Source organism: Meles meles, chromosome 16 (assembly GCF_922984935.1).
Source record: "Meles meles chromosome 16, mMelMel3.1 paternal haplotype, whole genome shotgun sequence".
NCBI classification, from domain to species: domain Eukaryota; kingdom Metazoa; phylum Chordata; class Mammalia; order Carnivora; family Mustelidae; genus Meles; species Meles meles.
The window spans coordinates 68296853-68309846 of record NC_060081.1 but is presented as its reverse complement, the minus strand read 5'-3'; the positions used below and the strand labels follow the sequence as shown (position 1 = coordinate 68309846).

At 41.4% G+C, this 12994-nt stretch overlaps 1 protein-coding gene across 1 annotated transcript; it reads right to left on the bottom strand.

Annotated features, from left to right (window-relative positions):
* Positions 1 to 7325: 7325 nt before the first annotated feature.
* WFDC13 (WAP four-disulfide core domain 13) lies at positions 7326 to 10800 on the bottom strand. The gene is made up of 3 exons (XM_045980582.1): positions 10713 to 10800; positions 7784 to 7903; positions 7326 to 7357 (listed from the first exon to the last, which is right to left on the bottom strand). The coding sequence occupies exons 1-3, from the start codon at positions 10798 to 10800 to the stop codon at positions 7326 to 7328; spliced, it is 240 nt and encodes a 79-aa protein (XP_045836538.1).
* Positions 10801 to 12994: the final 2194 nt, after the last annotated feature.

Below are 12994 nucleotides of genomic sequence, written 5' to 3'. Positions count from 1 at the left end.
CACATGTTGGTATGAGCCCTGGGTGTTATACGCAACTAATGAATCATTGAACACTAAAAAACCACAAATACGTAAAAAAATAAAAAAATTGAAAAGGAAAAATAAAAAAAAAATAGAATGGTTAAAAAAAAGAAAAATAATTTATAAAAAGAGACTGAGTCCAGCCCCCAAAGTAGTTATCTGATATCTGAAGTGTTCCGGACTATGCAGTGAAGATTTTCTTTGTGAGAACAAGGCATCAAGTGTTAGGATTAGTCTACTCCTTGCCAGCTTCCTTCCCATCCCATTTGAAAAGTCAGCATTGTATCCTTACTATGTGCAGGGCATGGTGTTAGGTTCTAAGGTTCTGTGGCAAAGAAGTCTCACACAGTTCCTGCTTTTATGAGATTCATTCTCTAGATAAAGAAAATACTAGGTTAAATGATGATAGGACAATGTGATGAGAGTTCCTATAAGGGCAAGATACAGTACTTTAAAAAGACACAGAGTGGCCCATTCCATCTGGGGTGAATTGGTCCTACAGAGATTTTTATTTAATGTAAGGCTTGAAGCATGAGTGGGAGTTCATTGGGAGAGTGGGAGAAAGACATTCTGGCAGAGTGAAAAGCTAGAGTTTGAGCACAGAGGGACAGAGGGCATGGGACCCTGGAGGGAGGCCAAGCCGAAAAAGGCAGCTTTCTAAGTGTGAAGGGGAATGAGGCGTTATGAGGCCTGAGCTGGAAGCAGGGGCAAGCGCTTCAATGGGAAAATTCAGTGGAAGCAGGAAAATGTGAAGATCCATTTGGCCGCACTGAAACTGACTGCCCAAATTTGCAATTCCTTGGGAAAAAGGCATCCCAAGCCTTGGGTTTATATTCTAGCTTCACCACTGGCCCATTGGCTAATGCTGTGTATGTGATTTTAACTCTATGATCTTCAGTTTCCTTGTTTGTAAACTGGGTATTATGGTTGCTACGAGGATGCGATGAGTTGAAGCATGTCAGGGCTAAAATGTAAGCTCACATTTAAAAAGGTGGAAGCCCTTGGCAACGCCCACCAGAGCTCAGGTTTTGTGGAGGATGCTGGCAAGGTCTGCCTGGGCTATTCTGTCTTCCATTCCATCACCACAGGAAGCTCAAGACTGCACTTCCTGGGAACAAGGCAGGCATTATTCTCAGGTCCTCACTGGTACTGCCATCTCCTCCCTTACCCAAGCTTCCCAGCCAGCACCAGGACCTCCAGAGCAGTCATGGTCAGTTGAAGGGAACCATTCTACAGAGGACACGCTACAGCACTGGGGAGAGCAAATATTTGGACATGTAGATCGATAGATATTATAGATAGATAGATAGATAGATATTATAGTTAATGCAATACATCAGATGGCATCGTCCTAACCGAGCCTACCAGAAGATAACAGGATGCCTGTTTCTGTAGAAGATGCACTCAGGTCTACCGCAGGGTTTTTCTGCGTGTCCAAGGTGAAGTCTTGTCTCTCTGGGCAATGCTTTGAAATGAGGCTTGCTAAGGCTCATCTACCCATAACCATGCTATCCTGAACCTACAATAAAAATACCCTACATCATTGCACTAGCCACCTTCTGTTATCTTTCACCTGGGTTCTTACTACTTGCTCAATATCTTCCCACTGCATGGGCCATGGATTATGTGACAATGTTGATGCTCTGATGGGTGGCCAGGGTGTGGCCTGGGTGGTTAATCATATACAAGGTGCAGAGGAAGTTAGCAGAGCTGACTCACCAGGTCTGAACATGGGTGGGTTCATGCACAGAAGCTCCTTCACTGGCCTTTCCTTGTCACCATTTATCGAACTCCTTTGTACAGGGTTAAGAAAAGGACGAAATACCCCTTGGCAACTCTGGTGACTTTAGAAGGACTGTGAGAAGACCCTAAGGTCCTCCTTTTCCCCCAAATAGTCTGAAACCAAACCCACCAAGTTATGAATTGTAGCTTTGTTTTGGTGGTGGAGTTACAGAGGATTCTACTTTGCTCTCTTGCCTTCCATAACTTTGGTAAAATAATAGGGATGATCCCCCCTTTTTTTAAGGGGAAAAATCTGGAACCCAGAAAGAGAGAATTGCTGGCAGCTTCTAACCTTTACAGAGCCTTTGCAATGATCAAGTTCTTCCATTCCACATGGCCTCATGTAATCCTCAAAAAACCTGATGTATGGATGTTCTCTTCATCTCTCACATGAGGAAGCTGTTCTCAGAGTTGTGGAGTGAGCTGACCAAGACCACACAGAGTGTGAAGGGCTCTGCTTGGCTTCCCACCCGGGACATCATTAACCCGAAGCCTGGCAGAGCCTGTTCCTTGGCAATGGCTCAGATGTGAGCACTCTGTGTTCCCCACGCCCCATCCCCAACCTGAGGCCAAGACTCTGCCTCCTTATGTTGCTCTGTGTGACAGAATCCTCCCTGAACCACATCTTGCTCCAGGGAATGGGAGCATAGCCTGGTGTGTGTGTGTGGGGGGGGTGGATAGTGGAGGAGGGTACAGTCGGGGTGACAAAAGGCTATTCTGATGTTGCCGGGATATTGAAGAGGCTAGAGGAGGAAAACTGGAAAATCCCACACTGGGAATGTCAGGCCAAACCCCAATACTTATAAAATGCTCTTGGAAACATGCCTCAGTTGCCAACCATGATATTTCTTTGTTTTTAAAATTTTTAATTTAAATTCAATTAATTCAATTCAATTTAGTTAGCATACACTGGTTATTATTTTCAGGGGTAGAATTTAGTGATTCATCACTTGCATATAATACCCTGTGGTCATTACATCAAGTGGCCTCCTTAATGTCAATCACCCCATTACCTCATTCCCCCAGTCATCTCCCCTCCAACAACCCTTAGTTTGTTTCCTATAGTTAAGAATCTCTTATGGTGGGAAGCCTGGGTGACTCAGTCATTAAGTGTCTGCCTTTGGCTCAGGACATGATCCCAGGGTCCTGGGATTGAGCCCTGCATCAGGCTCCTTTCTCAGCAGGAAGCTTGCTTCTTCTTTTCCCACTCCCCTGGCTTGTGTTCCCTTTCTCACTGTGTCTCTCTCTGTCAGATAAATAAATAAAATCTTAAAAAAAAAGAGAATCTCTTATGATTTGCTTCCCTCTTTGTTTTTGCCTTACTTTATTTTTCCTTCCCTTCACCTGTTCATCTGTTTGATTTCTTAAATTCCACATATGAGTGAAATCTTATGGTATTTACCTTCCTCTGATGGACTTATTTCACTTCACATAATACCCTCTAGTTCCATCCATGTCATTGCAAATGGCAAGATTTCATTCTTTTTGATTGCTGAGTAATATTCCTGTGTGTGTGTGTGTGTGTGTGTGTGTGTGTGTGTGTGTGTGTGTGTTAGTGTTATCCATTCATCTTTATCCATTCATCTGTCAGTGGATATCTGGACTCTTTCCATAGTTTTGTTATTGTGGATATTGTTGTTATAAACATTGGGTAGCATGTGCCCCTTCAAATTACTATGTTTGTATCCTTTAGATAAATACCTACTAGTACAATTGCTGGGTTCTAGGGAAGTTCTACTTTTAACTTTCTGAGGAGCCTCCATACTGTTTTCTAGAGTGGCTGCACCAGTTTGCTTTCCCACCAACAATATAAGAGGGTTCCCTTTCTCCACATGCTCACCAACATTTGTTGTTTCTTGAGTTGTTAATTTTAGCCATTCTGACTGGTGTGAGATTTCATTGTGGTTTTGATTTGTATTTCCCTGATGTTGAGTGATGTTGAGCATTTTATCATGTTTCTGTTGGCCATTTGTATGTCTTCTTTGGAGAAATATCTGTTCATGTCTTCCGCGCATTTATTTATTTATTTTTAAGATTTTATTTATTTATTTGACAGACAAGTAGGCAGAGAGGCAGGCAGAGACAGAGAGAAGGAAGCAGGCTCCCCTCTGAGCAGAGAGCCCGATGTGGGGCTCATGACCAGATCCGAAGGCAGAGGCTTTAACCCAATGAGCCACCCAGGCGCCCCTTCTGCGAATTTCTTAAGTGGATTTTTTTGTTTGTTTGTTGGATGTAAAGTTCGATAAGTTCTTTTTTTTTATTATGTTCAGTTAGCCAACATATAGTACATCATTAGTTTTTGATGTAGTGCTCAAAGACTCCTTAGTTGTATATAACACCCAGCTCTTTATAGATTTTAGATACTAGCCTTTTATCTGATAAGATGTTGTGACTATCTTTTCCCATTCCATAGGTTGCCTTTTAGTTTTGTTGACTGTCTCCTTTGTTGTGCAAAAGCTTTTCTTCTGGATGAAGTCCTAATAGTTCATTTTTTTTTAAAGATTTTATTTATTTATTTGACAGAGAGAAATCACAACAAGGCAGAGAGGCAGGCAGAGAGAGAGAGGGAAGCAGGCTCCCGCTGAGCAGAGAGCCTGATGCGGGACTCGATCCCAGGACCCTGAGATCATGACCTGAGCCGAAGGCAGCGGCTTAACCCACTGAGCCACTCAGGCGCCCCTAATAGTTCATTTTTGCTTTTGTTTCTCTTGCCTTTGTCTAGCAAGAAGTTGATGTGGCTGAGGTCAAAGAGGTGGCTGCCTGTGTTGTCCTCTAAGATTTTGATGGCTTCTTGTCTCATATTTAAGTCTTTCAACCATTTTGAGTTTATTTTTGTGTATGATGTAGGAAATTTATCCAGTTTCATTCTTCTGCATGTGGCTATCCAGTTTTCCCAACACCATTTGTTGAAGAGACTGTCTTTTTTTTTTTTTAACCAAGGGATATACAGTTGAGGGTCCATTTCTGAGTTTTCTATTCTGTTCCATTGATCTATGTGTCTGTTTTTGTGCCAGTACTATACTGTCCTGATGATTACAGTTTTGTAATAGATCTTGAAGTCTGGAATTGTGATGTCTCCAGCTTTCATTTTCTTTTTCAACATTAAAATTTGGCTATTTGGGGTCTTTTCTGGTTCTATGCAAATTTTAGAATTGTTTGTTCCAGCTCTGTGAAAAACGCTGGTGGTATTTTGGTAGAGATTGCATTGAATACGTAGGTTGCTTTGGGTAGCATAGACATTTTAACAATATCTGTTCTTCCAGTTGATGAGCATGGAATGTTTTTCCATTTCTTTGGATCTGAGTACAGATCCTTTACCTCTTTGGTTAGGTTTATTCTTAGGTATCTTATGGGTTTTGGTGCAATTGTAAGTGGGACCAACTCCTTGATTTCTTCCTTCTGTTTCATTGTTAGTGTATAGAAATGCAGCAGACTTTTGTGTATTGATTCTATATCCTGTGACTTTGCTGAATTCCTGTATCAGTTCTAGCAATTTTTTGGTGGAGTCTTTTGGGTTTTCTACATAGAGTATCATGTTGTCTGCAAAGAGTGAGAGTTTGAATTCATCAGATTTGGATGCCTTTTCTTTCTTTCTGTTGTCCAGTTGCTGAGCCTAGGACTTCCAGTACTATGTTGAACAACAGTGATGAGAGTGGATATTCCTGTTGTGTTCCAGACCTTAGAGATGTAGGATGATATTCACTGTAGGTCTTTTGTATATGGCTTTTATGATACTGAGGTATGTTCCCTCAATCTCTGTATTGTGGAGGGTTTTTTTTTAAATCAAGAAAATCTGCTTTATTTTGTCAAAAGCTTTTTCTGCATCTATTGAGAGGATCATATGGTTCTTGTCCTTTTTTTTATTAATGTGGAATATCACATTGATAGATTTATGGATGCTGAACCACCTCTGAAGCCCAGGAATAAGTCCCACTTGGTCCTGGTGAATAATCCTTTTAATGCACACTTGGATCCCATTAGCTAGTATCTTGGTGAGAATTTTTGCATCCCTGTTCATCAGAGATATTGGTCTGGAATTCTTTTTGGTGGGGTCTTTGTCTGTTTTTTGTTTTTGTTTTTGGAATCATGGTAATGCTGGACTCATAGAATGAATTTGGAAGTTTTCCTCCATTTCTATTTTTTGATCAGCTTCAGAAGAAAAGGTATTAATTCTTCTTTAATTGTTTGGTAGAGTTCTCCTGGGAAGCTGTCTGGCCCTGGACTCTTTTTCATTGGAGATTTTTGATTACTGATTGAATTTCTTTGCTGGTTATGGGTCTGTTCAGGTTTTCTATTTCTTCCTGTTTCAGTTTTGGTAGTTTATATGTTCCTAGGAATTTATCCATTTCTTCCAGATTGCCTAATTTGTTGGCATATAATTGCTTATGATACTCTCTTAAAATTATTTATATTTCTTTGATGTTGGTTGTGATCGCTCCTCTTTCATTATGATTTTATTTATTTGGGTCCTTTCTCTTTTCTTTTTGGTAAGTCTGGCCAGGGTTTTATCAATCTTAATTCTTTCAAAGAACCAGCTCCTACTCTTGTTGATCTGTTCTACTGTTTCTTGATTCCTATATTATAGATTTCTTCTCTAAACTTTAAATTTCTCTTCTTCTGCTGAATTTAGGCTTTCTTTGCTGTTCTTTTTCCAACTCCTCTAGGTATGCGTTTAGTTGGTGCCCTGATATTTCTTATGTTCCTTTTCTTGGTTCTGTAGAAGAAAAATATTCTCAAATATTCTCTGGTGAAGCTTTGTTCTTAGAAATAAAATATTTAATTTTCCATTACTTCCCTCATTACAATTATACCATGAAGCTAAGTTTTCTTGCTATAGGGAAAGCAGAACCTCAAAGAACCAAGTGACAACAAAGAGTCATACTTATGCTTCTGCCTTCCCCTGAAGAACCTTGAAAAGTGTGAAGTTTCATTGTAAAGACCAGTCTCATAAAAGAGAAGTGGTTTACCTAATTGCAAAATTTACTGAGTAATTACTTTGTGGCACATAATATCTTTAGAGTTTGCATGGGTTATCTATTTTCTTGTCACTATTGTTGTTCTCATCTTAAAGATGATGCTCAGAGAGAGATTGATTAACTTGTCTGAGGTCACTCAGCTAAGAAGTAGGAGAGCCAGGATTTGGGTGTGGATGTATGGCTCTGGGACCCTACTTCCTCACTCTGTACCTTGTCTCATATGTTGGGTATTGTGTTCAGGACAGAGAATACAGCAGAGAACAACACCGTTTAGAAGGTCACTGGTTGAATCTCTTGTCTTGCGGGTCTTTGTATCAACCTTTCAAGGTTGGAATAAAGAGTCCTCATCTTATGCATGAGAAAGAAAGGCAAACATGGGGAATTGTCTTGCTTAAGGTTGTAGAAAGATATAGCTGAAAGGTAGAATTAGAAACCAGGTGTCTCATAGCTCTTTAATGCCTTTTCGCTCTTTCTCTGTTCTGGGAGCATTCCATTCAGCAGAAGCGGGGTCAGTGTTAATGCCTTGGCAGTTAACCAAAGCTTTGCTCAGGCTGCAGGATCTCCAGAGCCCAGGAACACTGGGGGCCAAAGGATGGCATTTGGTGAAAGAAAGAAAGCAAAAACAAAGAAAACAGATTGGCTTTGGGATTTTGATGAGACTTGTGACTTCAGATATAATGTCCCAGGCTTCAGGATAAAGGTGGATTCTGGGACAGGGCAGGATCTGTGGATGGAGGAGTTTGTGGGTGTGCTCAGAGAGGCATATTTAGAGATTCACAGATGTGGTGATGAGAAGGATTAATTAGTTTGGGAATGGAAAAAGTATCTTTTAATCAGGGCATTTAAGAAAATTATTCTTGGCAAAGAGAAGGAGAATGTTAGAAAAATAGATCCACTGTAGGGGCTGGTAAGAGACTCTTTTGTTGAGCTCCCCAAGGTAGCTGGGTCAGAACAGGCACACAAAGCCTCTTACCTGTCATGATTTACATGGTTGTTTAATGTACAGACTATCCCACAGAAGGAAGAACAGCACTGAAGTCCGTTTCGGCAATCTTCCTGCAATGTACAGAATTGAGTACAGTTTCCAGGATCTGATCTGCAGGGTGGGGGTTCCAAGATACTCCCTGGAACACAAACCAGGAAAGAGGAGGGTCTAAACAACATACTGGAGCAACATTCAGAACTCCAAAAGCCCAGGTAACTGCCAGAAAACCAGCCACTGATCTTCCTCCTGTGGTCACAGGGAGGTAGAATCAGATTTTGTCCTTAGATGTTGCCTTTCTCTGAGTTCTTGGCAGGGAAAACCAAAGCTTGGGTATTTGACTGGAGACAGGTCGGCAGAACCCTGTACCCATCCTTGCAGATCAGATACCTCATAGACTGTAGTTAGGTCCAGTTCAAGAGATGAACAGTGTGTGATGAGCAAGAGAGTGGTGTGTAGGTGCTTTTGCACTGAATCATTGTGTAGTCTCAAGCAAGTTGTACAACCTCTCACTAACAACATAGTTCATCCTAGGATTGACCTAACATGTGCTATTTGTGTGTAGGAAAAATGAGGGGGAAGGAAGATTTTGGGAGAGGATGAAGTACACTTCAGTACACTAAAGATACTGGCATCTAGAATACTAGGACCAGAATCACAAATGAGTTCTGGGTGTAACTTATTTCATGGGGTTGAGGGTGGGTATTTTGGAATGGGGAGCAAAGATCAACTTTTCTTTCTTCCCAGATCTCTACTGATAAGGAAGTGAGAGTGTCAGGATGCCCCCACTTTCTACTATTAGAGAAGAATAAGCATTTTAATGCTAACATCTCATTCCCCCCTCATCCCTCAGTACTTGGGTCCAAGTCAATACCACCTCCACCAGGAGATCCTGTCACAGGGCTCCAGCTCACAACCTACTTTCTGTTCCTGAGCTCCAAGGCATGAAGGATAAGTACAATTAGTCCCTTCATCAAAGCCCAGCCAGGCTCTAATTTTTGTACCTTGTGACTTGCCCTTTCTTTGGGGTAAATGCCATATGTGGAGCATTCTAGAAGCCCCTGTTGACTTACAGCTTTGCAAGTATTTGCAATTAGAAAAGGATCCATAGGGGAGCACCTGGGTGGCTCAGTGGGTTAAGCCTCTGCCTTAAGCTCAGGCCATGATCTCAGGGTCTGCTCAGCAGGGAGCCTGCTTCCTCCTGTCTCTCTGCCTGCCTCTCTGCCTACTTGTGATCTCTCTCTCTCTGTCAAATGAATAGATAAAATCTTAAAAAAAAAAGAAAAAAAGAAAGGAGTCCATAGGATATCATACTGACCTGGAGGGAACAAATGATTAATGAAATTGGGGGCTATAATTATAACAACAAATAGCACCAGAGAAAAAAGCCAAGGCCCAAGCTGTTGACAATTTGGCAGAGACCAGTATGCAGCATATACCCTGATCTCCCAGTCATCCCATGTGTCACTAGATCGGTGCAAGAAGTTGGAACTGGTCCCCACTTTGGGGAGGAACGGTGTGAGGACGAAGTCTGTGAGCCAGAGATTTCAGAGAGATGGACCCTCTCATGTTTTGCCTCCTTTTCTGGTTATGTGATTCCAATCTTACTCACAAAGACTTACCAGTCTCTCAGGAGCCCTTTTTGTGTTTTTCTTCAAACTTTAATCCTTGGTTCTCCAAATTAATCTTGCCCTCATTCTCTTGCATCTAGCTTGGCCTCCCTCAGTCTTACAAATCTGTGTGCTTTTCTGAGACCCCCAAAACAGGAACTTGCATCCCTAAACTCCTGAGATAGAACACACTTCCCTCTTCTGAGCCCCCACCATTCTGAGGATGCTCTTCCCATAGAATAATGTAGGTGTGATGGATAATAGTTCATTTCCCATTTGGTATTGGTCAAATGAACTATGGGAGCTCTTGTTAGGTTGAGCTGGGCCATGGTGGCTGCTGAGATGGACTCTATACCTTGCCACTGATGCTAGTCACTGGTAATTGTGCAACTACCTTTGAAAGTTTAAAATGTGGAGTAAAATGTGAGACTTTCTTTCCTTCTCTCCCAAGCGTTCTCCAAAGCTTATATTATGTAGGCTTCAGGCTGAGTTCTATCAACTTAATTTTTTTCTCTGTTTTTAAAAAAAGATTCATTTACTTATTTGAGAGAGAGAGAGAGAGAGAGAGAGAGAGAGGAGAGGCAGAGGGAGAGAGAATCTCAAGCAAACTCCCTGCTAACCATAGAGCCTGATGTGGGGCTCAATCTCACGTGGAGATCACGACCTGAGCTGAAATCAAGAGTCAGATGCTTAACCTACTGAGCCACCCAGCTGCCCCTTCTCTCTGTTTTATTGCTTGAAAAGTTGGTGCAAGCATCCGTGAATAAACTAGGACAGCAAGAATACACTGGATGATGAGGCTGATAACATCTACAGTAGTTAATTCTTACTGAGCGCTTATCACGGTCCATTAAGAATGCTCTGTGTGTACATGCATTATCTCAGTTTCTCCCCTGAGCTGTCCCAGTGTCATTTTACCTTTGCAAAGATAAAATCTGAGGACCAGGGTGCCTGGGTGGCTCAGTGGGTTAAAGCCTCTGCTTTCGGCTCGGGTCATGATCCCAGGGTCCTGGGATGGGACCCCATATCAGCTCTCTGCTCTGCAGGGAGCCTGCTTCCTCCTCTCTCTCTCTCTCTGCCTGCCTCTTTGTCTACTTGTGATCTCTGTCTGTCAAATAAATAAATAAATAAAATCTTAAAAAAAAATCTGAGGACCAGACACTTTGTTGAAGATCACTCAGTACACACACAGCAGGGATTCAACCTGGATCTTACTGGCAATGAGACTTGGACCCTTGAACATGATACTGTGTTTTTTTCACCATGTTTATCCTCAGCCTTCAGATCTTCTCATCTCTATAGATGCTGCTTCCCTCCCCGGAGCCCAGACCCAGCACCTACTCATCACATGTTCCTTGGGGCTTCCAGACACCTGCCGTGGTGTTAAGTGAATCAACAGAAGGAGCTGGAGAAGCAACACAGGCTTCATGCTGCTGGCAGGACAGATGGGTAAGTCCTGGCTGAGGACTGCTGGATTTGACCAGGCACAACTCAGAGGAGGGCAAAGTAGAGGCATGCTGTGACCAGCCTTGCACCTGTGTACTCCAATGACAGATATCCAAGTACCTCCCAACCACGCCCACCCAGGGCCAGGTAGCTTTTTCAAATCTACACCCCTTTCATCCCCTAACCTTGTCCTTGTTATGTCTTTCCTCTGTCTAGGTCTTGTTAATGTTCTTTCACAAAACTTTAATAATTTTTCCCATGTAGAATTCTGGCATGTCTTTGTTATATTTATTCCTAGAAGCTTGGAATTTTAAAATAAAGTGGTAAGGTGTGGGTAACTTTTTAGTTATTTCTTTCTGTTTGTTGCTAATGCAGATAAATGACTTTTATGTATTCATCTGTTACTAGCTACCTTGCTAGATTCTTCCACAGTTCATTTTAATTTCTTGGCGTGTTCCTTGTAGTGTTTTGAGTAGTCAATTGTCATCTGCAAATTATGACAGTCGTATTTTTTCTCTTCAAAGTTTATGCCATTTAAAATTTTTAAAAATTTTTTAAAATTTCTTTTCAGTGTACCAGAATTCATTGTTTATGTACCACACCCAGTGTTCCATGCAATACGTGCCCTCCATAATACCCTAACCTCCCACCCCCCACCCCTTCAAAACCCTCAGATAGTTTTTCAGAGTCCATAGTCTCTCATGGTTCATCTTTCCCTCCAATTTCCCTCAACTCCCTTCTCCTCTCCATCTCCTCATGTCCTCTATGTTATTTTTTATGCTCCACAAAATGAATGAAACCATATGATAATTGACTCTCTCTGCTTGACTTATTTCACTCAGCATAATCTCTTCCAATCCCGCCCATGTTGATACAAAATTGGGTATTCATCCTTCCTGATGGAGAAATTTTATGCCATTTTTAAATGTCTCCTTGTGCAGGCCAGGAACTCCATACATGACTGCATAGAAGTGAAGATGTGCATATTCTTGTCTGATGCCTGACTTAAAATGAAAGCTTCCCAAATTTCCCCTTTTAGGATAGTGTCAATTTTAAATTCCTCATAAACATCTTTTATCAAGTTTAGGAAGTTCTTTTTCATTCCCAACAACAAGAAAATTTTCTTTATGTGAAATTATATCTATTGCTTTTTTCTGTTAACATGTTGAAATACATTTCAGGTTTTCTTTTTTTTTTAAGATTTCATTTATTTATGTGACAGACAGAGATCACAAGCAGGTAGAGAGGCAGGCAGAGAGAGAGAGAGGGGAAAGGAGGCTCCCTATTGAGCAGAGAGCCCAATGTGGGGCTTGATCCCCGGATCCTGGGCTCATGACCTGAGCCTAAGGCAGAGGCTTTAATCCACTGAGCTACCCAGGTGCCCCTCAGATTTTCTTTTTTTTAAAGATTTATTTATTTATGAGAGAGAGGGAAAGAGAATGTGAGAGTGGGAGGGGGCAGAGGGAGAGAGAGAGAAAGAATCCCAAGAGGACTCTGTGTTGAGCTCAGAGCCTGATTCAGGGCTTGATCCCATGATCCTGAGATCACCACCCAAGCAAAAATCAAGACTTGGTTGCTCAACTGACTGCAGTACAGACACTCCCATTTCAGGTTTTCTAATATTAAGCCATTTTTACATTTCCCACATAATCTAATGTTATTATTGAATATTATCATTTTCATATAATTTGGTTCAGTTTGCTATTTTTAAGGAATTTTACATCTTGTTCATAAGAGAGCTGGACCTGTAACCTTCCTTTCTCACACTGTTCTTCCCTGCTTTTATTGTATGTTCACACTGACCTCATAGAAAGTGTGGCAATGAAGAAGTCAAACTCTCTCTCTTTGCAGTTGACATGATACTTTATATAGAAAACCCAAAAGACTCCACCTCCAAACTACTAGAACTCATACAGCAATTTAGTAATGTGACAGGATAAAAAAATCAATGTACAGAAATCAGTTGCTTTCTTATACACTAACAATGAAAATACAGAAATGGAAATTAGAGAATGGATTCCATTTACTATAGCACCAAGAACCATAAGACACCTGGGAATAAACCTAACCAAAGAGGTAAAGGATCTGTACTCAAGGAACTATAGAACACTCATGAAAGACATTGAAGAAGACACAAAACGATGGAAGACCATTTCATGCTCATGGATCAGAAGAAT

Excerpts from the sequence above, each read along its gene's own strand:
- WFDC13 (XM_045980582.1), bottom strand. The coding sequence starts at position 10,800 with ATGAAGCCTGTGTTGCTTCTCCAGCTCCTTCTGTTGATTCACTTAACA. Across the intron at positions 7,904-10,712 it reads CCCCAAGGAACATGTGATGA|GGAGTATCTTGGAACCCCCA; the intron begins GTAGGTGCTGGG and ends TTTGTGTTCCAG. Across the intron at positions 7,358-7,783 it reads TTCCTTCTGTGGGATAGTCT|TGTTCCTGGGCTCTGGAGAT; the intron begins GTACATTAAACA and ends TTTGGCCCCCAG.